General features: G+C 45.2%; 1 protein-coding gene across 2 annotated transcripts in view; it reads left to right on the forward strand.

Annotated features, from left to right (window-relative positions):
- Positions 1–27,604, forward strand: part of SPATA13 (spermatogenesis associated 13) — a 290,432-nt gene that overhangs the window by 48,057 nt on the left and 214,771 nt on the right. Inside the window, exon 2 of one of the 2 annotated variants that reach the window (XM_059892241.1) lies at positions 8,556–9,109. In XM_059892241.1, coding sequence (XP_059748224.1) covers positions 9,098–9,109 — 12 coding nt within the window. In that variant the 5' untranslated portion in view covers positions 8,556–9,097. Of the gene's footprint in view, positions 1–8,550; positions 9,110–27,604 lie in introns of those variants that run through there. The other variant, XM_059892242.1, reaches the window with a different exon arrangement.

Genomic DNA, 27,604 nt, shown 5'->3' on the forward strand with positions numbered 1-27,604 from the left:
TACTTTCATGATTCCATTTTTGCATTTAAATCTGTGATTCATTTGGAATTTCTCCCAATACATGTTAAAATGTTCAGCTGCCTTTGTTTCCCAGAATGCTACCTGCTGTCCTCAAATCATTTATTTACTAGTCTTTTCCCCACTGATTTGAGATGCAAAATTTATTGTAATTTTCACAAGTATGTGCATATATTTCTAGGCTTTTGTTTAATTATATGGGTGTCTCTATTCATGGGCCAGTACCATAGGATTTTTTAAAAATTAGTGATAATTTTATGTTTCACTGTTTGCCCTTCTTTTGAAGAGTTTGCTTAGCTATTGTTGTTTTTCAATGATAAAACTGGTTTGTTTATATAAAAATGAAACAACAGCAATAATAGCAACACAACAATAAAAGTACCAGTTGGCAATTAACTTACGAATTAGCTGAGGAATAATTGATGACTTTATGATATTGAGGCTTCCCATCCAAGTACATGGGTGTCTTTCCCTTTAAGTCTTCTGTGGATTTTGAAGTCTTCTTTACATAATTTCTGCAATTTCTGGTTTGGTAATTCTGATGTATTTTTCCTTTTTTGTTGCTATTTCGATTGGACTCTGTATCAGTAAAGGCTCCATAAGTAAAGAAATGACACTATTTAAGTTGGATAACTTCATGTGATAAAGAAGAGAAACGTGGTATTTACAAAAATGCGAACGAAATATAGAAGAAGCAAGAGGGCAGAGGCGTTAGTACCTTTGGGCTGTGAACAGCAGGCCTCAGCACTCAGCCAAGTGTGAGTGGTTGAGGGCAAGGGAGGACTGTGCATCCCACACTCAGAGGTCCTCTTGGAGACAGGAACCATGACCTTGGTCCAGGGACACCGCCAGCCTGCTGTGATCCCACCAGAGAGAACAGCGGCAGAGGAGGAAACAAATATGCCTCCTCCCTTTCCTTCCCCCACCTTAGATCTCTTGCTGGGGCTTTCCATTGGCCAAACTCAACCAGAGGCAAGACCAGAGAGCCCATGGGTACAGCTGGTGCAGAGCCTTCCTGGGGTGGAGTCAGGTGCTTCTACTGAATATTTCCCTGACTGTTATTTTCACACTTGAAGGATATTCATTTTTAGATGTGAATTTTTCATCTTTTAAGAAAATTTGCATTCAATAACATTCACAGATTTCTACGATTTTGGCAAATGAATGCAATTACGCAAGCCCCATCAAAATCAAAGTATGACTATATTACTCATTTAATTATTTATAGGATTTATGTTGCCTGACGATTTTCTATTTGTGTCATCTCTGTTTGTAAAAAAATCACACTAGAGGTTTCCCTGGTGGTCCAGTGGCTAAGATTCAGAACTTTCACTGCCCTGGACCTGGGTTTAATTCCTGGTTGAAGAACTAAGATCCCACACCCTGCCTTTTATGTATTAAAAAAATTTTTTTTAGTAAATGTTAATCTATTGGCTTTTTAACTAATTTCATTGCTTTTTTAGCTGTTGCTCTAGGAGTGTTATATTTGTTTCTAGAATACCATTTTCCACCGCTTGGTGTTAATATATAGAAATACAATAACTATTATAGATTGGTTTTTTAGCCCTATGGTTTCAGGGCCTTTGTGCTCTCTTCCTGACCAGTCTTCTTCGATCTTCCTCCATTTGGTACTTGTGCAGTGGTGGTCAGGGTTTGTGTGGTGTGGGGTCGTTTTCAGAGGTCATAGTGCCCTTCTAAATAGCTGTTTTTATGTTTATTTCCGGAAGACATATTTTTTCCTTTTTCTTTTTTAGAGCAGAGTGCTCCAGTTTTCCTCATTGTGTCGCTCTCTTCATTTGCAGCTATGACAAACCTAGACAGCATATTAAAATGCAGGGACATTACTTTGCCAACAAAGGTCCATCTAGTCAAAGCTATGGTTTTTTCAGTAGTCATGTATGTATGGGAGAGTTGGGCCATAAAGAAAGCTGATTGCCAAAGAATTGATGCTTTTGAACTGTGGTGTTGGAGAAGACTCTTGAGAGTCCCTTGGACTACAAGGAGCTCAAATCAGTCCATCCCAAAGAAAATCAGTCCTGAATATTCATTGGAAGGACTGATGCTGAAGCTGAAACATCAATACTTGTGTGGCCACCTGATGCCAAGAACTGACTCGTTTGAAAAGACCCTGATGCTGGGAAAGATTGAAGGCAGGAGGAGAAGGGCACAACAGAGAATGAGATGGTTGGATGGCATCACTGACTTGATGGACATGAGTTTGAGTAGGTTCCAGGAGTTGGTGATGGAAAAGAAGCCTGGCATGCTGCAGTCCATGGGGTCACAAACAGTCATCCGTGACTGAGCGACTGAACTGAACAAAACCATTCCCCTACTCCACAATCTGTCAGCATCCGCTCAGCTTATGGAAGCTCTACTTTGTAATTGAGATTTAGCATCTCTCTGAGATAACAGTCCGGAGCAGATGGCCTTAATTATCAACACGAGGGAGCTGAGCCCATCCATCAGTGCCCACAGCTCTGGCCTAGGATGTGATGGGTGTATCTATGAGTGAATAAGAGAAAGTAGGTACTTTATATCTGAATCTGTTGGCCTATGTTGTATACAAGGAACAATATCGCAGCGAACAGATGAGAAATTTAAAACATGAAATTCTTTCCATTGAGAAGATATTTATAGTGGTATGAAAAAAGTCTGCTTCTTTTTTTTTTAATTTAATTTTATTTTTAAACTTTACAATATTGTATTGGTTTTGCCAAACATCAAAATGAATCCGCCACAGGTATACATGTGTTCCCCATCCTGAACCCTCCTCCCTCCTCCCTCCCCATACCATCCCTCTGGGTCCTCCCAGTGCACCAGCCCCAAGCATCCAGTATTGTGCATCGAACCTGGACTGGCGACTCGTTCCATATATGATATTATACGTATATACATTAATTGTCCTTTTCAAGACAATTTCTGCACAGCAATGAAATAGAGCAAACTCCTAGTACACAACGTGGGTGAAACTCAAAAACAGTGCACTCCGTGAAAGAAGCCAGGCACAGGGAATACGTATTGTAGGATTCTGTTTTGATAAAGCCCAACAATAGTCCACTCTCATCTGTGAGGATAGAAACCAGAATAGTGGTTGCTTCTGAGGGGAGAAGCGGGAGAGAAGGAATGGACTTGAGGGAAATTTCTGCTCTGTCTTTATTAAGGTGGTAATTACACAAGTGTATACATTTATCAAAGCTTATCAAACTGTACATTCACGATCCATGTGTCTTACTTATGTGATTACACTTTAAAGAAAGATAACAGTCTGCTCTGGACTGTAATCTCAGAGACACGCTAAATCTCTTAAGGCTTTGTGGGGGAGTTTTCAGCTTACTGGGTAAACGGTGGTGCTTCATTCTAGTGGCAAGGAGAAGACATGAGCAGACAAGTGAGTCCCAATGCTTTTAGCCCATTAAACTGTGCATCTCTGGCTTCGCACACTTGCTGGCTCTCTTTCTGAAAGTCTCCCCCACAGAGCAGCCCAGCTCATCTCACTTCCTTCATGTCTCAGGTAACAGCCTTTACTTGATTTGTGTCCATTGGAGACTGTTCCCAACCATCTCCTCCTGAGCTGACTTTCTCTCTCTCCACATTCCTTGAACTTGTCTGACCCTCCTGTACCTGGGCTGAGCCCCATGGCAACAATTCCTGGACAACTAACATCTGTGCTTGTTCTGCTGCCAAGATGGGAGTTCTGAACTATGACCACCGATCATAGCCTCCAGCCCCTCTCAGGGGACACTGGGCACTGAATCATATTTATCAGAACCTCTCTGCCTTGAGTTAGAGGCTCCTTTGAACTTGGTGTCCTCATCTCTCCCCACTCTTGGGGGTCCCCATTCCCACCCTGGCCATCTCCCTACCTCTTTTCTCCATGTCCTTGTCCAATCCCTTGTCGTCTCCATCACCTTTCCCCACCCAGGTCATCCAGAAAAACTTTCAGGAAGAAATCTGCCATTTCTCAGACTCCTCTCAACTTTACAAATATGTTTTATACCAGTATTCCAAGTTAAAAATCAAGTAAAGGCTGTTATTCATATTACAGTTGGATTCTTGGCTTTATAAAACCATGTTTCACATAATTCCTCAAATTGTGTCTTCTTTTGGTTGGAAATTGCCCTTTTTAAATTGAGATAAACTGACATGTAACATTAAATGTTTCAGGTGTACAAATAGTAATTTGATATGTGTATTGCATATGCCATCCTGTGTGCTCAGTTGCTCAGTCAGGTCTGACTCTGACTCTTTGTGACCCCATGGACTGTAGCCTGCCAGGCTCTTCTGTCCATGAGATATCCGAGGCAAGAGTACTGGAGTGGGTTGCCATTTCCTACTCCAGGGGATCATCCCCATTCAGGGACCAAACCAGTGTCTCCTGCTTTGGCAGGCAGATTCTTTACCACTGAGCCACCAGGGAAGCCCAGATATTGTATATACTGCAAAATAATGATAAGAAGTCTAGTTAACATTCATCACCATGCATAGTTATCGTGTTTTTGTAACACACTGTGTATCTTTTAAAGCTACACTGAAGCAACTTAATTTATAGAAAACTGACATACACACAGATGTTATCTTCTCACTATATTTTTAAGTCCTTATGGACAATTGTTTTACCAAAAAAAACTCCCCAGGTGCCTGGCATCTCACCTTATACATAGTTACTCGACTGACAGTTGCTGAATGAAATAGTGAACAAAAGTCAAAGTGGAGAGTAACAACTTATGTCTTCAAAAGCAACAGAGTGATATGCACAATTAATGCTTTGGGGGAAATCTGACTGACTTCCTAAAGGCTCACTCGGGTTAATTTGCTAAGAAACCTCAAATTCAATCCCACCTCCCTCCTCTCTGAGTCTACCTGGTAGGTGGAGGGCAGCCTGCTTGTACAGAGCAGCACCACCACGAGGGGAATCCTGTGCTACAGTGATCAAGTTTGGCACTGGTGGTTAATGACACTGTCAGAGTTTGTCGGTTTTGCTTATGTGTCTGCTTCTCTGGGGGTATGCAATTAAAATGATAAAAAGTGACTTTTAGGACCCCAAGGTAACATGCTTATTTGATGCTTAGAATAATTTAGGGCAGTAGATATGAGTCTTTCTTACCCACTTTTGATTTCCTCTCATTTGATTCAAGTCCCAATAATGCATTAGAGCAATTTATGGGAATAACATGGCATTCTGAAATTTGGAGAGAGCCTACCTTGTGTATTTCTGCCTGCCTTTGGCTTAGATAAAGATCTTCCTATATAATTAGCCTAACATTTCTTTTGGATAAACTTGGGAATCCACGGAGGGAATACAGTGCATTTCTGTGTATTTCAAATGCAGAAGAAACATCTATCCAAATTATCTGACTACAGATGATCATAGTACCGAAGAATGAACAAGAGTGGTCATTGAGCCAAACCTCATAGACAACAGTACCTAACAAAGTACTGTGTCCCTGATAAGATTGAAGATCTCCAGACAAGTGTACAAACATTTTACTGTGTTCAGCACATGCTAATGAGGAGCCTCATTAGGGTTCGGCTACTTCCTTGAGGTCTAGATGGCATCTCTGGGGTGGGTGCCTGGCCGGCTCTTTTCTGGGTCCCTGTGCTCCTGATTCAGAGCTGTGTCACAGGGCAGCTGACTCATCACAGCTGGACCTCCCTACCCTCCCTCTTCCACATCTTTGCTCTCTTCCTCATCCTTTGTGGAAGGGTGATCTTAATTCCAGAAGCACCTTCTGCATGCTCTCACAGACAAACTGACGGCCAGCACCAGAAACCTTCCTCACAGTGGGCCCTGAGAAACGATGGAGAAGCATGTTTCAGAGTCACTCACAGGAATCAACACAAGAAGAAAGGCTGGTCAACAGGACAGTTCGCAAGTACTTACGACACGTGCAGGGCACAGGCGGGGCATCGGTTTAGAATAGAACGGGGGTGTATTTTTGTCTCTATGTCTCACAGTGAGTTTATTAACTCTCTAGCAGTGACTACAGCAGTAAGGAAAACCGTGCTCAGATTCTCTTTTGAATCTGTGCAAGGTTAGAGGTGACTGCGGCCAAGAGATGACGCACAGAGTGCCAGAGGGGGCATCCCGTAGGCCTTAGCCTGTCCCTCACATTCTACTTCCCTTTGCAAGGACAGGCTAGCGACAAGGGTCAAGGTTAGAAAGCAACGTTAGTTCTCAGAGTCAAGCAAACACTCTTTCAAGGATATGCCAGTGGGCTGCCTTCCAGAGGGTGAGACATTATTACAATAGCTAATCTTATTATTTTTTGTCCCTTTATTTAAAATTCCCAGCATGTCTGAGGTGGATATCATTACCTAAGTTTACAACGGGGGCAACTAGACTCAGAGGTGAAGGGTCTCACCTAGTAACCTGACCACAGCATCCATGTACTGACAATCTGACCACTCCGTCAGACCCTGTGCCCCTCTGCCCCTCTGTGTGCCTGCTATCAGCACAGTAACCTTCCCTGACCACTGAAAACTACTAAAAAGGTAGCCTAGACTTTCGTTTGTTTGCTTTAAGAGGAAACAGAAACTCAGAAGGGCAATTCAAAATGTCACACACTTGGTGACCACAGACGGACCTAAAACTCTGTCAGAACACCTGGACTCAATCTCAGTTGGTTCCGTCCAGGAAGTCACGGCACTGCTGTATCCTCTGGGCATCAAGCACCTGCCTTTCTACATGGCCGTATTTTTCTCTGCAGTGATGATAACTCTGACTTTTTGTTTGTGGTAGTTTGTCTGGTACTAGAAGGTTGGCTCCCAGGGCAGTGCCCTGGGCTGTTTCATTGTCATCTGACTCCCCAGCACCCACTGTTCACTAGTAGATAGACACCAGTGAGGACCTGCAGAATGAGGGGGTTTCTAACACCCATGAATCTGTGCTGTGCTCAGTCCCTTCAGTTATGCCTGACTCTTTGTGGCCCCATGGACTGTAGCCTGCTAGGCTCCTCTGTCCATGGGATTCTTCAGGCAAGAATACTGGAGTGGGTTGCGATGCTCTCCTCCAGGGGATCTTCCCAATCCAAGGATTGAACCCTTGTCCCCTGCCTCTCCTGCAATGCAGGCAGATTCTTTACTGATGAGTCACCGGGGAAGCCCACCCATGAGTCTAACCAGCTGTAAATGCTGCTAAGTCACTTCAGTTGTGTCCGACTCTGTGCGACCCCATAGATGGCAGCCCACCAGGCTCCCCCGTCCCTGGGATTCTCCAGGCAAGAATACTGGAGTGGGCTGCCATTTCCTTCTCCAATGCATGAAAGTGAAAAGTGAAAGTGAAGTCGCTTAGTCGTGTCCGACCCTCAGCAACCCCATGGATTGCAGCCTTCTAGGCTCCTCCGTTCATGGGATTTTCCAGGCAAGAGTACTGGAGTGGGGTGCCATTGCCTTCTCCGAACCAGCTGTAAATAGTGAGGGGAAATTAGCTCGGGTCGCCTCTTTTGGCTAACAAACTTACATCTTAACAGGGATTTCTCTACAGGACTTTAACACAGAGAAGTGAATTCCGTGGTGAAAGCAGGTCGTTTGGGGGTCAAGTGTTACCCAGAAGAGTTTCTGCATTCCTCAGGTCACTTCCTCAGGGACCTCCTGTGCTATGAGGGGCAGCTAGATCTGAAGTCTGTGATATAATTCAGTGATGATGCTCCTGGTGGACATTTCAGGGAGGAACGAAAAGCCCTTCTGGAGGACCACTTGTTAAGACTGGGGAAATTGTGGTAGTAATTGTGGGGCATGGGCTTAGCTGTTCTGATGCATGTGGGATCTACCCCCACCAGGAATCAAACTTGTGTCTCCTGCAGCTGCTGCTGCTGCTAAGTCACTTCAGTCGTGTCCGACTCTGTGTGACCCCATAGATGGCAACCCACCAGGCTCTCCCGTCCCTGGGATTCTCCAGGCAAGAATACTGGAGTGGGTTGCCATTTCCTTCTCCAATGCATGAAAGTGAAAAGTGAAAGTAAAGTCGCTCAGTCGTGTCCGACCCTCAGCGACCCCATCAACCGCAGCCTTCCAGGCTCCTCCGTCCACGGGATTCTCCAGGCAGGAGTACCGGAGTGGGGTGCCATTGCCTTCTCCGTGTGTCTCCTGCACTGGCAGATAAAAGGATTCTTTACCTCTGAGCCACCAGGGAAGCCCAGAAAAATCTTTTTTTTTTTTTTTTTTAAAGCCTGGTGAAGGGCTGCACCACATTAAAAGCATACAATTATAATGAAATTCGATAAACTTGATGTAATGAGTAAGGTCTGCATATATAATTTTTAACTGCTCTGTTTGGCATGAGGAAAGAGCACATAGATCAAATCATCTGTTAAAAATCCGTGCCCCCAAATTCCCCAGTTAGTTTACTACTACAGTTAGGACCAAGGGACTTAGTGAGACTCTCCCTGAAGCTTCCTTTGCTCAGTTCAGGAATTGAGGAAGGTCCTGTGTGTGCATGTGTGTGCCCTGGATGCCTGGGGGGATGGGGGGGTGACTGAAACAGGACCCCTCTGTTTGCTTACTTATGTTACTCCTTCCCCACCCTGTCCTCCTCTTAGTGTTTGTTTCCAAATGAAATCATCTCCACTTCGCCCGGACTTCATCAACCCCGAGGATTCAAAAGAGATGCAAGCGGCCCCGCCTCCTTATGAATATGCAACCGCGAGAGGCTGAGAGGAAGCACAAGAGGAAAGCCCTGCAAGAAATTCAACCTCTGTCGGCCTTTAACGGCTTTGGCCGCCCCCAGCCTCCACCACGCCCTGCGCTGCCGGCGAACAATAGCGCAGCCCGGAGTCCCGGAGGCGTGCTCGCCGCGGCAGAGGAGTCCCTGTATGTTGGTCGCTCCGGAAACGTGGCTTCTGAACAGCCCTTCGGAGCCCCGTCTGAACTCGGCCGGGAAGGTAGCAGACGGACCTCTTCACCGTCTCCCGCCCAAGCAGCCGAAGGTCCCCCCTTTGTCGTGCGAATGACGGGGACGCAGGTGTCCTCGCGGCGGCGCCCGCCGGGGCCGAGTTCCCCTTCTGTTTCCCCGTGACCTCCTACCCACCCGAGCTCGGCGCGGGGTGGGCGATCCCGCCGGAGACCCCGCTGACGTGGAGGGATGCTGAGAAAGGTAAGCGGGTTTCTGCGCCGGCGGTCCCTCCGCCCTCACTCTTGGGGAGGGGATCGCCAAGCAGCAGGTAGTTGAAATCCCGCGTCCGTTCACACTCTAAAGCGACGCTGAGAGTAGGCGAAGGAGCGGCGTGAGAGCACGGCCGCAGCACTGGCAGAGCAGGAGGTTTGAGAAGTTGCCGCGGCCCCAGCAGGTGCAGCGCAAGCGCGGAGTTGTGTCTGGGAGGCTCGAGCACCACCCGGAGCCCGCGTCGCCATGGTAGCGGGGGGCGGGGTCGAAACCGCGGCGTGCCCAGGTTGCCAGACGACCGGGGAACACTGGGAGGGGTTCGCGGCATCTCGGAAGCTGCTCAGAGGACCAGCCATAAAGTCTGATGTTTCTTTGACGCTCGGCTCTGAGGGTAACTGCAGCCTATTAGCAGCGTTGTTAGGTAATCAGGCTTCTAGGTTACCGCCTACTCGATGCTTTAATACTCTGTTTTTGAAAATACTTGGATTGTGGTCAGAAGGAAGACGTGAAAAAGTTAGAAGATATTCTTTCTAAAGCAATAACAAAAAGAAGTATTTTTGTTTTTTCGTTTACGTGGATATCCCTTAATTATTATCACTTAAAAAAACTAAATAGAGAACCTGGTTTGGATTCATGAAAACGAATGGACCATCGGCCTTTTGGGCATATTAATAAAAATCTTTGCAAAAGTAAAGCACACACAATATTAAAATTCAGACAGTTGCATCTTAAAATGTTTTAGAGAGACATGATTCTTTAAAAGTATGTGAGAGAATTAACTTCATTCCCCTCCCCCCACCCCGGGTATTTTCTCTTTTTTCCCTTAAAAAAAAAAAAAAGATTTATTTATTTTATGTTTTGACTGCGCTGGGGCTTTTTTGCTGCACAGGAGGTTTCTCTAGTTGCTGCAAGCAGAGGCTACTCTAGTAGTGGTGCATGAGCTTCTCATTGCCGTGGCTGCTCTTGCAGAGCAGAGGCTCTAGGCACGTGGACTTCAGTAGTTGCGGCTCCTGGGCTCTAGAGCACAGGCTTAGTAGTTGTGGCCCACTGGCTTAGTTGCTCCAAGTTATGTGGGATATTCCTGGACCAGGGATTAAGCCCATGTCCCTTGCATTGCAGGATGGATTCTTCACCACTGGGCCAGCAGGAAAGCCCCTTATTGGGTATTTTTTTACATGTAAATGTGCTGGATAATTTTGGCTTGTTATTTTAAAGATTGTTTTAGCTATACACTACAGAAAAAGATTGGCAAAGAATTTGAATAACCTTTTTCAGAGCAGTGACTGACAGCTGCAGGAGGACTTGCACCTACTCTCTTCCTTTTATCCTCCTATAGCTAAGAGATTTTTTTTTGCATTTTTCATCTATTTCTCCAGATTTAAATTGTTTGCCAAAGACATGGATCTGCTACCAGTACTTAAAATGTATTCCACACACCAGGCTCTTTCTTTCTCTGCCTCCATTTAAAACTTATCTATGTGTTATTTAGTTATTCGTGTATTCATTCATCAGACATGGGTTGGGGTTCTAATCCATGCTGTGTATCTTGCTGGACTTCAGAGAAAAGGAGTGAGTGGTGAGAGGGGCAAAGTTGAATGAGAAAAACTCACTGTTTAGGGAGAGGCAAAGGCTGGTAAGTGATCAGAATCCACTTTGATACTTTCTCACTTAGGAATCCACCCAGAATGGCCTCTGTTATATGATATATATGATAGGAGGCGATGCCCTGACCATGCTTGCTGTCTCAAGGCAAAGGTATCCACTGAGAATATGAGGAAGGTGATGCTCAGAAAAGTACAGTGATTTTCCCTAGGACTTAAGTCAGAAAGTGGTTAAGTCAGGATCTAAATTCAAGCATGGTTGCTATGACATCCTGATTCTGAAGCGTTAAACCATTAGACCCAATGTCCCTACAAACCAAATTATCTTTGAAGTTTGTGAGTTTCCACACACGCACAAAAGAAACCTATGTCATTTTCTTTTTGGTTGAACTGTTTCTAAAGCAAGGTATTTGAAAAATCAGATATCAATTTCATTTTTGAAGAAGGTATGGTTTTCCTACTGGACTGTTGCTGTCATCAATAGTCTTTTTTTTTTTTTTCAGGGGTTCCTAAGAAGTTAATAAGAAAATTAAGATCTGGTTATTAAAATCATGTTTTAAGGATATTGGAGGTACTTGTGTATTAAAGGGTTCTATAGTACAAACTGTTACAGAATTAGACTTCTTTAAAGCAAAATATATACTTAGTTTGGAGAAGGCGATGGCATCCCACTCCACTACTCTTGCCTGGAAAATCCCATGGATGGAGGAGCCTGGTGGGCTGCAGTCCATGGGGTTGCTAAGAATCAGACATGACTGAGCGACTTCCCTTTCACTTTTCACTTTCATGCATTGAAAAAGGAAATGGCAACCCACTCCAGTGTTCTTGCCTGGAGAATCCCAGGGACGGGGGAGCCTGGTGGGCTGCCATCTATGGGGTCGCACAGAGTCGGACACGACTGAGGTGACTTAGCAACATATACTTAATTATCATTCATGTATGTATTATCTTTCCTGATTTTAAATCTTTTCAATCAGATTTGTTAGTCTTTCCTGGCATTGTCTTTAGATGGGTGATAATTAGAAATTGCCCTTTGAAAAGTTGTCCTAGAAAGTTCAGGTTTGTATCTGGCTTGACCTGCAGTTAGATTTGGCTACTTACACCCCATCACAGCCCTGAAAACCACTGTAAAATAATTTTATAAATGTTTTTACAGTTAAAATATTATTTTCCTGAACAGATTGCAGAAACCAGATCTTTTGTGTCTCTAGAATCCTCCTCTTAATACCAAGTACAACGTTCTTCATAATTATTAACTGGCGGGAGAAACAAAAAACTTTATCAGGTCAATGAGATATAGAGTAGAATTAATCCTTTAAAATATGTATATTCAGAGTCATAGAAATTATAATTTTTTTTCATGCCACCACACTCTAAAATTCTAGGTAGTACCTACTTTGCAGATGGAAATTTTTATCCAAATTAATTAACTATCAGTTCAGTTCAGTCGATCAGTTGTGTCTGACTCTTTGCCACCCCGTGAATCGCAGCACACCAGGCCTCCCTGTCCATCACCAACTCCTGGAGTTCACTCAGACTCATGTCCATCGAGTCGGTGATGCCATCCAGCCATCTCATCCTCTGTCTTCCCCTTCTCCTCTTGCCCCCAATCCCTCCCAGCATCAGAGTCTTTTCCAATGAGTCAACTCTTCGAATGAGGTGGCCAAAGTGCTGGAGTTTCAGCTTCAGCATCATTCCTTCCAAAGAAATCCCAGGGCTGATCTCCTTCAGAATGGACTGGTTGGATCTCCTTGCAGTCCAAGGGACTCTCAAGAGTCTTCTCCAACACCACAGTTCAAAAGCATCAATTCTTCGGTGTTCAGCTTTCTTCATAGTCCAACTCTCACATCCATACATGACCACAGGAAAAACTATAGCCTTGACTAGACAAACCTTTGTTGGCAAAGTAATGTCTCTGCTTTTCAATATGCTATCTAGGTTGGTCATAACTTTTCTTCCAAGGAGTAAGCATCTTTTAATTTCATGGCTTCAGTCACCATCTGTAGTGATTTTGGAGCCCCCCAAAATAAAGTCTGACACTATTTCCATTGTTTCCCCATCTGTTTCCCATGAAGTGATGGGACCAGATGCCATGATCTTAGTTTTCTGAATGTTGAGCTTTAAGCCAACTTTTTCACTCTCCACTTTCACTCTCATCAAGAGGCTTTTTATGGCAAAAGGTAAGAAAAGAATTAACAAGAGTTCTGGTGACTAGTACATAAATTAGTTTCCAGTGTGTTATCTTAATTGAACCTCACAACAACCATGCAAGTGTAGGGGAGGAAAACTTTTTCCTCCATCCTTCTGGGTTCTTTGTCTAGTCTAATAATTGAGTTGACATAAGAAGGATTAACAGGAGGAAACAAATTTAGTTATATATGTAGAAGAGCCCCAAAGATGTGAGACCCAAGGACAAGTCTGGGAGCTGAGGCTTCTGTAACATCCTGAGCTGAGGAATGGGATGGGGGCCTGAGGCTTCCATGGGCAAGGGGCATTCCCAGGACAATGAGAAAACAGATGTTTGGTAAGTTTGGTAGTTGCTCTGCTGTACAGATCAGTCATTCAGATAACAGTTCTCTCTGTAATACCCTCTCTCTGAGTCAGGCCTCAGTCTAAATTCCTGTAGGAAGTTGCATGCATGCTAAGTTGCTTTAGTCATGTCTGACTCTTTGAGACCCTATGGATCATAGGGTGCCAGGCTCCTCTGTCTATGGGATTCTCCAGGCAATAATACTGGAGTGGGTAGCCATTCCCTTCTCCAGAGTATCTTTATCAACTCAAGGATTGATCCCAGGTCTCTTAAGTCTTCTGCATTGGCAGGCGGGTTGTTTACCACTGAACCACCATATGCATTCACACTGTTGTGTTACCATCACCACCCTCCATCCACAGGACTCTCTGTGACATTGTTTGTCATCATCTGCAAGAGGATCTGTGGATTCTTTACCACTAGCACCAGGTGAGGGGGAGGTCAAAAGCCCCTCCTGAGTCTTTTGGGGCCTTATTGTCTTCAGCGCAAAACAATCCATGTGCCAAAGTGGCACGTTTGGGGAGAGTTGTCCTAAACCCCTTCACAGGAATTTGCATCACCATTTTTCAATATATGAGAAAACAGAAACTCAGAAAAGTTGAGTGACTTGGTCAGAGTCACCCAGAAAGGGAGAGTCACATCTTCTGATGAGGGCAGGTGATTCTGTGTGATGCCCTTGCAAAGCAGACACACCCGTGAGCTTTGGGGACCAAGCCTGAGCCTCTCGACAGACCCAATTAGGCTGCGTGCAAAATCCTTTGTCTCCCCGTCACCACCCCCAGGCTCCACCTCTGTCTGGGAAGAAGGGGAGGGAACTTTTTTTTAAAAGACTAGAAAGAAGCAGAAAGAAGGAAGGAGGAGATGGAGCCAGGCTCAGTGGAGCAAAAGAAAGTAAGAGTTAGGAAAAGAGTGAAATGAAGTCTATGAAAGAAGGAGCCAGAGTTTAGAACTGGTAGTGAGGAGACCCAGAGAGAGAGGTGTGCTGGTCTCCTGGGCTTCTGTAATGGAGTATCCTGGACTGGCTGGCTTAGACCACGTGTCACAGCTGTGGTGGCCGGCAGTCAGCAAGGCTGGTTTTTGCCAAGAACTCTCCCCTAGGCTGAACGGTGCTGCCTCTTGTCTGTGCTCTGAGTGTGTGTCTCTGTTCTAATCTCTTCTCCTTATAACACCTGTCATATTGGCTTAGGGCCCACCCATTTGGGGCTTTCCAGGTGGCTCAGTGGGTTAACAACCCTCCTGCCAATGCAGGAGACTCAGGTTCAATCCCTAAGTCAAGAAGATCCCCTGGAGAAGGAAATGGCAACCCACTCCAGTGTTTGTGCATGGAGAATTCCATGGACAGAGTAAGCCTGACCGTGGGGCTGCAAAGAATTGGACACGACTCAAGCTGACATAGCACAGCACCCATCTGACCTTATTTTACCCTAATTGCCTCTTTGAAGGCCCCATCTCCAAATACAGTCACATTCAGCGGTCCTGGGGTTTAGGACTTCAACAATATGAATTTTAAGGGAGCTCATTTTATCCCGTAATAGAGACTAAGGAAAGTGAACTTGGTCTATAACTCTGAAGACCAGACCTATTTCAATTGCTGTATACTTCCCATTAGTTTTCTCTCCTGGCACCAATCAATGTTTGGGTGAGTTGTGGCAATTTTTCACATCAGTATATTCCACTGGAAAGAAAGAGATTCAGAACTGAGTTCTTCTGTATTTAGCCTGCTACGTAGTTTATTTTTACTCTCACCTCTGCAGGGCCAGCTTCCCGCCTTGCCACGTTTTCACAGGGCAGACGAAGCTGATCATGACCCCGTGTTTGCTACTGGGTGAGATGTGGCTGCCTTTTTGAGCTGTGGACTGATTTGAGTCACAGGCACTGCCTGTGAAGCATGATAAATCCTATACACACGAAGTCACAGTACTGAAGGACAGGGAAGCATAGGTTTTACAACCCTCAGAACCATGAAGATAAAAACCAGGGCAGCCTTCCCTCTGCACGGCATTTTCCATGCTTATTTCTAACAAGATATGCTCGGCATTGTGTTTTAGGCTCTGGAAGGTGGCCATAAGAATCTGAAGGTTTGCTCTGAGGCACTGAACAACTTACAAGGTTATAACTGGAATGCTTGCAAAGGCTCAAATTATTAAAATGCTGTGGTCATAGAGTATCCAGGTCCAGAGGGAAGCCTGCAGTGCTGTGGCCAGTGCTGGCCCATGGATGGACCCCACAAGACCTGCCTCAGGGGGCCAGGAATCCAGGCAAGGTTTCAAGATGGCCCAAGAAAGTTCCAGAATTTCCTGCAACAGAGATTTCAACATTCACCAGTTGTCAGGCTCTCAAAGGACTTTTGTCTGTCTCCTTGATATCCTTCCTATTCTGTCTTCAGAAAAGGTGGAGTGTGGCTGTCCACTTTTTTTGCCTAGAATAGCTGGTCATTTGCTAAAAGAGTCTTAGTATTAATAGCTCGTTTCTTTGCTCGTTTTGGTAAATTGAATGGGAACTCTGTCTGTTGTAAGAATCTGTTGCCGTCACAATCCCAGGACAGCTGCCCCAGACTGTCCTAAGTTGTGCCTTGTTATTTATGTCTTTGGGGCTTCCTGGATAGCTCAAATGGTAAAGAATCTGCCTGCAATGCGGGAGACCCAAGTTCGATCCCTGGGTTGGGAAGATCCCCTGGAGGAGGGCATGGCAACCCACTCCAGTATTCTTGCCTGGAGAATCCCATGGACAGAGGAGCCAGGCTACAGTCCATTGGGTCGCAAAGAGTCGGACACTTTTATGTCTTTATGGCACTGTCCTGAGTTGTGATTTTTGACGGCTGTTGTATTTACTTCCAATTGTGAGACCGCGGACTCTGATATGAAATGTCTTTACTGGAGAATGTATATCCCTTATGCTTGGAGAAGCATTTCCAGGAATACCAGCAGCTTTCCAAATGAGCTCTTTGGATGGGATCCAGCAGCTTCCATGATGGGTGGGTTCAGAAACAGGCTTGTGTCGACCAGCTATTGTTATCTCAGCCAAAAAAGAAGGCCTCCTTCTCAGAGCAAAGTGTACTTCATTAGTGAGGGGCTGAATGCCAGCGCCTGGAGTTTGAAAAGTCAGCCTTGGGAGTTAGTGCAAGTTCCTGAAGGGCAGAACTGTGTGTTTCCCCTTCTGATCCTAGCCAGACGTTTCTCCTCAGTCAGTTGTGCAAATCAGCTGGCACAGGTCCAGAAAGTGGGTTGATCTGTTCAACGGCTGCTTCTAGAACACTTTTAATTAAAACTCCCCTTAGAGGCACTCCCCTCAAGTTAGGAGGAAAGATGCCAACACGGATGCATGAAGAGTGAGGAGAAGCTACTGTTCATAGCTGGTTGTGACTCCTTGGCCTGGTGAAGTACCCCTCATTCCTTCAGCTACTTGAGAAGGTCATGACCTGGAAGGAGCCTGGAGGTTCCCAGGATTTCATCGAGTATTCATGAGTGACTCATGGTCTTCTTAGGCTACAGGATGTGAGAAGACATGTCATGGGCTTCCTCCTCAAGCAGCTGATACTCTAGTTCAGGCTAAACAGACATGAAAAATCAGAAAGCACAATCAAAGGCCCTGTCGTGCACCCAAACATAGGTGCACACGTGCGAAGTCGCTTCAGTCGTGTCCAGCTCTTTGCAACCCCATGAACTGTAGCCCATCAGGCTCCTCCATCCATGGGACTCTCCAGGCAAGAATACTGGAGTGGGTTGTCATTTCCTCCTCCAGGGGATCTTCCTGACCCAGGGATTGAACCCGAGTCTCTTAGGTCCCCTGCACTGGCAGGTGGATTCTTTCCCTCTGAGCCACCTGGGAAGCCAGCAGTAACAGCTGCTCAAGGGGTTCTCGGCCAGGCAACTGCATCCCTTTCTCAGCATGGCTTCCCAGATGTGAATCCCCTTCAAGTACCCATCACCCCAACCTCCTAACCTGTTCCTTTCCTGCTTTTCCACTGAGGATGCTCAAGAAATCTAGATTGGACGTGTTTACACCAACGTGGATCTGGCCACAGCATTTGCTTTATGCTTCTGGGACTCCATCAGGATTTGAAGGAAAAACAGGAGGGAAAGGGCTGAAGGAGCAGAAGAGGGAGCCATTAAACTCTCTCCTCACTGACAGAGTTCACAAATCCTTGGAAAGCCATTAAAAAGACTGCCTGAGTGTTCATTTCAAGGGCAGAAGGATATATAGGCAACATAAGAACAGGAGGCTGTGTGGATGGCCACAGCAGGGCAGAGAGGAGAAAAGTCCTCGTCCAAACCCAAGGTGGTGACAAAATGGAGCACTGGCAATTGACTCTTACCAGGAGATGGAGGGAAAGAAAAACACATGTTGCTGAGAGGCCAGCTCTGGGATACAGGTGTGTCCCCTGGGCTTATGGCCCATACTCCCCATGACTGAACTCCCCACGACTGAACTCCCCACTCCTCACCCAGGGGGGCCCACCTCCCCTGTATGATGGACAGCAGAGATTTGCAGCTGGAGGGTCCCGGGCAGGGAAAGCTGAGTCTCTGATTCCATTGCTGTTTGTGCAGTCAATTCTGTTGTAGGGAGTAAGGTTGTTTTATTGTTTTTCATTGCACTGGGTCTTTGTTGCTGCATGGGCTTTGGCTTTTCTCTAGTTGCCATGAGTGGGAGCTACTTTTTGTTGAGGTGCACGGGCTTCTCACTGTGGTAGCATCTCTTGTTGCGGAGCAGGGGCTCTAGACACTCAGGCTTCAGTAGTTAAGATGTGCGGGCTCTAGAGCACAGGCTCAGAAGTTGTGGCACACGGGCTTAGTGACTCCAAGGCACGTGGAATCTTCCCAGATCACGGGTCAAACCCATGTCCCCTGGATTGCCAGGTGGATTCTTTATACACTGTGCCACCAGGGAAGTCCCAGGTGTTTAGGGTTGCAGCTGATTTTTAGCAAAAACTGCTTCCTGTGCTTGTGCTAGGTATTTGGGGCTGGCCCAGGATCTGTTCTGTTATCCTATTTGTAAAGAAAATGTATTCTGAACCTGAAGCAGGTGAAATGTATTTTTGAGCAGCAAGCCTTTGTGATGTGAAGATCAGGGCAGCTGAGAATTTTATTTGGAGAGCCAAGGCATGGAGGAACGAGTATTAGAGGAAGATGGGGAGACCTGGGTGAATGTGTCATCTCTAACACAAATTAACATATTTTAGCAAGTGAAGTTCCCAGAGATCTTTTTTTATCTGTTAAGAGGAGGGACTTGATTAGATGATTTCTGAAGTCTCATTGTGTTCTGGAATTCTGCTCTTTCTAAAAGACAGCCTAAAACGGAATGTGTCACCTCTAAGAACCCTATGTGCTTGTCAAGTACCCATCAGTGAGTCTCCTGGTGGCCCCATGAGACCCTCATAGTCAATAATGGTCTTACCTCCCTGAATCCACATAACGCTGAGAAAGTCTCACCAGGACAGATGTAGAGGTGAGAATTAGTTTTCCTTAACTTATTCTTTTGGTTCATGCCTTGTAAGAATAAAATTGTCTCCGGATGTTCTTGGCTTCCATGTCTTGGCTGTGAGATCTCAGTCTTGAAAAACCATCAGGCCATGGAGACTGTTTCTGTGGTTATTACGTTCCATCTCAAGGAGAGTGTCTCGGGATGTTTCCCCAGCTCAGTTCAGTTCAGTTCAGTTGCTCAGTTGTGTCCGACTCTTTGCGACCCCATGAATCGCAGCACGCCAGGCCTCCCTGTCCATCACCAACTCCCGGAGTTCACTCAGACTCACGTCCATTGAGTCAGTGATGTCATCCAGCCATCTCATCCTCTGTCATCCCCTTCTCCTCCTGCCCCCAATCCCTCCCAGCATCAGTCTTTTCCAATGAGTCAACTCTTGGCATGAGGTGGCCAAAGTACTGGAGTTTCAGCTTTAGTATCATTCCTTCCAAAGAAATCCCAGGGCTGATCTCCTTCAGAATGGACTGGTTGGATCTCCTTCCCCAGCTCAAGTGCCTGGCATTTCCTTTATTGGAAATGCCAATAAACGTGGAAGGATTGGGAACGTGGAAGGATCTTCTTGTCCACTGAATTACAGCAAACATGAAGGGAAGCACAATTTTCATCATTTTACACTGAGTAGGAAATTTTGAGAAGTTTTGGTATTTTGAATTTATACTTTAAATGAACAGGAGGACTGAACTAAATGGAAACTAATTGCATATAGCGGAGAAGGCAATGGCACCCCACTCCAGTACTCTTGCCTGGAAAATCCCATGGACGGAGGAGCCTGGTAGGCTGCAGTCCATGGGGTTGCGAAGAGTCGGACACGACTGAGTGACTTCACTTTCACTTTTCACTTTCATGAATTGGAGAAGGAAATAGCAACCCACCCCAGTGTTCTTGCCTGGAGAATCCCAGGGACGGGGGAGCCTGGTGGGCTGCCATCTATGGGGTCGCACAGAGTCGGACACGACTGAAGTGACTTAGCAGCAGCAGCAGCAGCAGCAGTGAATATAGATCTCTCAGTTTATGGAATTTATCATCTTGGAGTCTTGTTTATCGGGTTTCTTTGTAATGGCTGTGTCTCTATCTAGGTAGTAAACGTGGTGTTTTAGAAATTTTTGCCCCTTTCTAATTATATATTTATTGATTTTGAAAGGAAAAAGAAAAATCCACATACACATTTTTCGAAAGCTTCCAATTAACCAAACTTTAGGAAAAATGTGTATTTTGATCTGTAGTTAAGTAAGAATGTTTCGGTTTATAAGCTGAATGTACCCATAGCATCAGCATGAGATGTATGTACAGTTTTCTCCTTGAAAACATTTCTGCCCAAGATCCAAGCAGTGCACTTTTATCTTTTCCCTGTATCAGGGGAAAGGAATTCTAACTCAATACTTAGATAACTAGTTCCATCTCACCAGTGTTACAACCAGATAGGAGAAATTAGCAAAACTTCTGACTGTGTTGGTTACAGTTTTGAGAAAAGTGTTGGGATACACTTAATTCCTAGTATAAACACATATCATATTTTTTTATAAAGAAAGGGAAATGACATGAATGAGCACCGACTCTGAACCAGACTTTTACTCTAGAAAGTACATGGTATTTGGAGCTGTGGTCATTTTTGTGTTGGGGCTATCAAGGTGAAGCACAGAGAAGTTACGTCACCTCTCAGAGGACACGCTGACTGAATGGCAGAGCTGGTGTCCAACCTCACGGGGGAGACAGGAAATATTTTTCCTGTCTAGATCTTGAATACGTATGTAACTTGAAAACAAGAAATCACACTGCCTCTGAGATACACACACTTTTTGTGGGATAAAAGACAGCTGGAATGTTGTGAAAATCAGCAGTTCCCCTGATTATGGGAATATATTTTTTGCAGTAAAGTTGAAACACTTCTAACATTAAATATTGTATTAATCACTCTTAGCTCTGGGAATCTGCCCAAACAAATCATTCTTCCAACACTGTTTGGCTTCAGCCAACTCAGGCAGTCAGCCACTGAATGAGGCATTTTCCCCCCTAAAAGACATGATTTGACCAGTAATAATTTGGTTATGCAATTAAGTGTTGACAAATTGGGAGGTGAAACCCTGAATTTGGAAAGTTTGATACTTTGATGAGCTAAAGTATAAATAGTTTTCTTGCCCACAATAAATAAGATTTGTACAAATTTTAATTTCAAATTGGCCAGTCTTCAAAGCTACACTGCAAGCCATACATTAGGATATGAGGATAACAGACAAGAAAAATTAAAATGCCATCAACAGTGAGAATCTGTCTAAAAAGAAAAGAAAAAGAAGGGCAAATTCCTTTAGATAGTGACCTAAGACATTTTTTTCCTGTTAAAAAATGAGAAAAGTGAAAGAATTTTCAAAGAATGTTAATGAATGATAGAGTTTCTTGTAAAAACTATACTTTTCAGTGGAACTTTAAATTTGGAAGCTTAGGAGTCAATAGCCTCTTTTATATGAAAAATCTGGTGTTCCTGATAGTTTAATTGCTAATTGAACATAAAGATATAGTCAAATAGTTTACTAAAGAATCTATTTGTAATAAGCTGATTGTTTAAACATGGATTATCATAGTGAGATAAATGGAGTTTTTAGGAAATCAAGAAAAAACTATTGAAAAAATTTGAAAGTGTATTAATTAAAATTTTTTGTTTTAATTTTTAAATAAGAAGTTTATATAATTTATTTATATGCTACAAAGTTAGAGGATATGAAACAACATTTACTGAAAAGTAATCTCCTCTCTCCTGCAGCCTTTCACCCCACTAACCTTTCTGGGTCACCCTGCTGCACCCCTGGGAATGGCTGGTATTGCCAGTTTTTCCATATGCTTCAGAAAAAGTCTGCACCTATATAACGAAGTGTATTTTCTTCTATTCCCCTCTATTTTTACACAAGTGATGAGATGGTATGCATAGTATTATGGATCTTTTATTTTTACTTAATTATATATTTCAGAGGTGATATTAATATATTATACTTGATATATTATGATATATGAAGATATATTAATGATGTATTTCATATTAGTACATAAGAACACTCATTCTTTTATTTTTATTGTGATAAAATATACATAACATTAAATTTTCCATTTTCAAGTGTACAATCCTGTGGCACTACATCCATTCACCTTGTTATGCAACCATCACCACCATTTATCCCTAGAACTTTTCATCATTCCAGTTGAAGCTCCATCCCCATTAAATACTAACTCCCTCTCCCCTGGCCCCTGGTTAAGCCCACTCTACTTTCTCTAAGAATTTGACTATTCTAGCTATCTGAAAATAAGTTGTTGTTTAGTTGCTAAGTCATGTCCAGCTGTTTGCAGTCCCATGGACTGTAGCCCACCAGACTCCTCTGTCCATGGGATTTCCCAGACAAGAATACTGGAGTGGGATGTCATTTCCTTTTCCAGGGGATCTTCCCAACCCAGGGATCAAAGCTTGTTTCCTGCCTGGCAGGTGTATTCTTTACCACTGAGCCACCTGGGAAGCCCTCTGAAAGTAAGCAGAATCATACAAATGGTGTCCTTTTGTGTCTGGCTTATTTCACTTAGCATAATATCCTCAAGATTTATCCATATTGTAGCATATATCAGAATGTCATTTCATTTTAATGGCTGAATAATATTCCATTGTATGTATACACTGCATTGGTTTTAATCCATTCATCTGTCGATGGACTTTTTTTTTTTTTTTTGTCGATGGACTTTTGTGTTGGCTCCACCTTTTTAATTCTTTTTAGTGGCTGTTTAGCATTCTGTTCTATGGTGGCATACTGTATAAACCAGCTCCCCGGTGATGAGGATCAGGTTATTTTCGTATTTCAGTGAATAATTGTGAACTTGGATCATTTGACCCCTGCATTAGGCTATCCAGTAAACAAACTTCTTGAAATGGATTTGCTAAAACAAAATGTTACAGGCATCATAAAGTTTCAGCTATTACCGACTTGTCCTCTGTGGCTGTAGTCCCCACTGGCACCCACCCCAGAGACCACCTGCTTCCCGCCCCCTCACTAAAACGGCATCACCAAACTCCTCATCTTTGCGTGTCTCATGGAGAACGCTATCCTGGTACAGTTGTGATGGACTTTCTCATGTCTAGAATAAATGCTGAGTGTTTTGGGGCCATTGCATTTTCTTTCACTGGGACCATCTTCATTTCCTTTGTTCATGTTTCAGTTGGGGTGTTGAGTTTTTCCTCCCTCTTCTCTATATTGGCTGTTGTTGAAATTTTGCTTTGGTTTGGCATCCTTTCCACAGCCTGTGGGAGGCTTTTGGAACTGCTGTGAACAGGAACTTTGTCTAAGAACAGTGAAACCTGCTCTTCAACAGTGACCAAATGCTGGCTCCGTGACAACAGTTTTAAGGGGACAGACTTTAGGAGGTGGGAGCTGTAGGAAGCTTTATTGAAGAGGTTACATGCAAAAGAAAGTATATCTATTCTCACAATGTGCTTTAATGTTATTTAGGACTTACTCATCTTTCAAAAGGTGGGTACACTAACAGTAGATGATGTATAACTCAGGATGTACTAAAAAATAACCGGAAAATATCAGGCTTTCACTCTTGAGAGTGCAGGGAGATCAAACCAGTCAATCCTAAAGGAAATCAACCCTGAATATGTTGGTGATGGACAGGGAAGTCTGGCGTGCTGCAGTCCATGGGGCCTCAAAGAGTCAGACACAACTGAGTGATTGAACTGAACTGAACTGATTCACTGGAAGGATTGATGCTGAAGCTGAAGCTCCAATACTTTGGCCACCTGATGCAAAGAGCTGACTCATTGGAAAAGACCCCGATGCTGGGAAAGATTGAGGGCAGAGTAAAGGGGCGACAGAGGATGAGAGGGTTGGATGGCATCACCGATCCCAGTGGACATGAATTTGAGCAAACTCTGGAAGATAGTGAAGGACAGGGAAGCCTGGTGTGCTGCAGTCAGCGGGGTTGCAAAGAGTCAGATACAACCGAGTGAACAGCAACAACAAAGTAGGCCTTCACACCTGCACACAGACCAGGGACAGGTGTTGGCAGGGGTGGTTACAGGTATGATGAGGCCTGAAAAGAATACAATCGGGGGGAAGCAGTTTCAGAAAAAGAAAGCAAAGCGACCTGTGACCAGATTGCCAGCCCCCCTCATAGGCCTGGGGAGGGCCCTACAGCCCCAGATTCCATGGCGTCTTGGCACCTGGGACTCTGGAGTGCAGGCTGCACTGGCCGGGTCTCAGGGTCACAGCCATGTTGACGCCAGGGACCCGGGAGCACATCCAGGGAGTCAGGTGACAGCTAGAGGTCTCAGTGCAAGCCCTGAAATTTCTCCAACAGCATCCGCACAGGCAGAATGAATGGCTCCTTTAGTTACAGGCCTGTCTGTCAGACCCCCGCCCCATGTGATGTCTCAGCACACATCACCTTGTGCTCCAGGCACCCAACCTCATGCCGCCCACAAAGAAGCCTAAAGTCAGCAGTGACCCTGACATCGAAGACACAGTGCATCGTCTACACCTGTCATCTCCAAAGTGGGAGTGGGAATACTCCTCTTAAGTGGGCAGAAAGTGTCAGAATGTGTGTACACACACAGGTAGACATAAGTGTACATATATTTATGTCCATAGATGTGCATATGCATGTATGTCAGAGTGCTGTTGTTTAGTCACTAAGTCCTGTCTGACTTTTTGTGACCCCCATGGACATCAGCACACCAGGCTTCCCTGTCCTTCACTATCTCTGGAGTTTACTCAAACTCATGTCCATTGAATCAGTGATGCAATCCAGCTGTCTCATCCTCTGTTGCCCCTTTTCTCCTCCCACCTTCGATCTTTCCCAGCATCAGGGTCTTTTCCAGTGAACTGGATCTTTGCATCAGGTGGCCCAAGTGTTGGAGCTTCAGCTTCAGCTTCAGCATCAGTCCTTCCAATGAATATTCAGGGATGATTTCCTTTAGGATTGACTGGTTTGATCTCCTTACTGTCCAAGGGACTCTCAGAATGTATCAAAATGTATGTATCTCCTCATCTAATAGAACCTTAATATAATTTATAAATGAATAAATAAATGTGTATAGGGACGTGTAGAATTTTAATAGTTTTCCTTATTGGGCTGTGTCATTGGAAAGATGTGTGAGCATTTATCCTGACAGGCAATGCCCTGAAAGTGAAAATGACAACACAGCCCTTAGGATTTTATATGCAGACATGTCAAAAGAACAGACTTGGAGACAGGCAGACACTGTGTGAGCAGGGCTGTCGGGTGATGAACGCCACGTGCTCGTTTGTCCACAAGGTGCCCAGACACTTGGTTAACATTATCCTGGGTGTTTCTGGGGTGGAATTTCTAGATGAGATGAGTTTCTCATTTGAGGTGGTAGACTTAGTAAGGCGGACGACCCTCCGAATATGGGGGCCTCATCCGGGCTCCCAGAGGCCTGAGCAGACAGAAGGGCCGAGTGAGGAGAGCCCGCCCCTCTGTCATCCAGCTGGACGGCTCTGCTCTCACCTGTGGACTCAGACTAGAGCTCGACCTTCAGGCCTCTGGGCCTCCAGCCTCCAGACTCACGCTGCAGCTCTTGGACTTATCAGCCTTTGTGGTGTGTGAACCAACCCTTATAACATGTCCCTTTTCAGCATCTCTGCAGGACCCTGACTCACAGCTACTGGGCCCTCTGTCATCTCAGGCTGGGCCTTAGTCCCACCTGCCTGCACACCCATGTGGGGAGCTTTGAAAATACCAGTGCTTGGGTTCCTCAATCAGAGACTCTGATTTTTGTAAATTATTAATTTGTCATTTATAGCTGTGCTGTGTCTTTGTTGCTGTGAGTGCTTTTCTCTAGTTGTGGCGAGCAGGGGTTACTCTGTAGTTGCAGTGCGCAGGCTTCTCTTATTGTGGAGTACAGGTTCTAGGCCCAGGGGCTTAACAGTTGTGGCACTCAGGCTTAGTTGCTTGGCATCATGCAGGATCTTCCTGGATCAGGGATCGAACCTGTGTCTCCTGCATTGGCAGATTCTTTACCATGGAGCCAACCAGGGAAGCCCCAGAGACTCTGATCTAATTGTCATTTTTTCAAAAGTGCCTCAAGTGGTTCTGGTTGAGAACAACTGATGCAAATTCTAAATGTCCTGGGTGTCAGAAACCTGATCTGTTGGCTCGAAGACAGTACCCCCATCTCAGGGATGGCCTCAGGTCAGCCAAGCTCATAGGATGGAAGGGGACACTGGCCATCTGGCCATACAGTCTCCTGCCGGACACTGACCCAGGGGGACGAGCTGGTTCTGTGCGGTGGGGTGGCTCTGTGAGCCTGCAGGTGGGAGGAAGGGGCTGAGGGGCCAGGTGGGGCCATGGTCAGGGACTGGACCTCCTGATGCTGCCACACAGTGTGGCCTCTGTAGAATGGAGGCGCTTAAATACAGACCTCTGTCCTGCAGTTGTTGAGAAGAATCGGTTGACACATAAAAGGTGTTCAGAGTGATAGTTTGTTGTCGCCTGCACAGATTCTCAGTGATGTTATTGTCCCTGAGATGTGTGGCCCCCTCCTCATACCCACGCACCTGCCCCCAAGTGTGCATTCCTGCCATGCTTGCCTTTTTGCCCAACACACTCTGGCTGGTTCCATATTGTCCGTGTTGGTTGAGTTCCGTGTCTGCTGTACTTGGCTAGTCCAGGCCTGGGGTCTGTTATATACTTAAGGCCATGTTGGATGCCTCCGCTCTGAACCGCTCTGTGTTCATTTTAAAGTGTAATTTTCAAGGGCGTCTTCGTCTGGTCGTATTTCCAGCTGGGATGTCTCGCTTCTACTTGTGTCGTGTGCTGACCCCCCGTGACGGTGCTGTCACCCGTGCCTTCAGGAAGGACGGGAAGCACCAGAAACGGTGTGGCTTGAAAACATCAACGACTGAGCTGCTGCACGAAAGGTGAAAGGATCCAGCTCCGTGCGGGTCATGAGCACATCCCGCCCCCCAGCATGGCCCACGAGGACCCTCAGGATTCCACGCCTGACGCTGTGTACCTGCAGGTCAGAGCTCGTGGCCTCGCACAGGAGGACAGAGCATCCTGGGGTCTGCTCAGTGACATTTCCTGTCAAGGCAGCAGTCTTGTACATAAGACTGTTTTTATGAATGGTTTTAGCAGATCCGCTACTAACGAGTCCGTGACCGTGTCGGTGGCGCTCACATGCTGCTGTGTTTAAGTGTGTTGTGCATGGAGTCGGATGTATGCCCTCATCAGCACACTGATGCCAACAAGACCCGCCTGCAAATAAGAGGCAACGCCCCCCCCTCAGGAAGCCCCTCCCAGATGCCACACGCTTGGTGCTGGCTTCTGCTGATGACACCCCCAGCCAGGGGAGGGGATCAACTGTACATCGAGCATCCCCCAGCCCTTAGCAGACCACTCACATTACGTTCTTAGACCACAGATTCAAACCCACAAGGCTGAGACAAGTGAGAATTTACCCAGGAAGTATATCTTTAGGTGAGAGGGACAGAAACCGGCTGGAGTCCCTTCGGAGGGGTCCGAGGCACTTTCCCATAGAACCCCCCACCCCCGACTCAGCCCAGCCCTGCTCACAGCAGCCTGGGATGGGGGCAAGTGGTTGCATCAGAACAGCAGATTTAGTTCAGAAACCAAGTTCACTCACTCTGCTCAAGCGCTAGCTATTTGGGGGATGAGAGATTTCTCTGAAGTTGGGGAAGTAGTAAATATGTTTCATGATTTTTCAATCTCTCTCTCTCTCTTTTTTTTTTTTTTTTGATGTCAGCATTTAATGGTAAAAAGAAATTCTGTGCTTGGACAGCTTGTATAAGTGCTCACATTGCAACATTGGTTTAATACTTACATTTTTATAATGTTTCACCAGTCTGGATGCACATATGAAAC

This window comes from Bos taurus, chromosome 12 (assembly GCF_002263795.3).
Source record: "Bos taurus isolate L1 Dominette 01449 registration number 42190680 breed Hereford chromosome 12, ARS-UCD2.0, whole genome shotgun sequence".
Lineage (NCBI taxonomy): Eukaryota > Metazoa > Chordata > Mammalia > Artiodactyla > Bovidae > Bos > Bos taurus.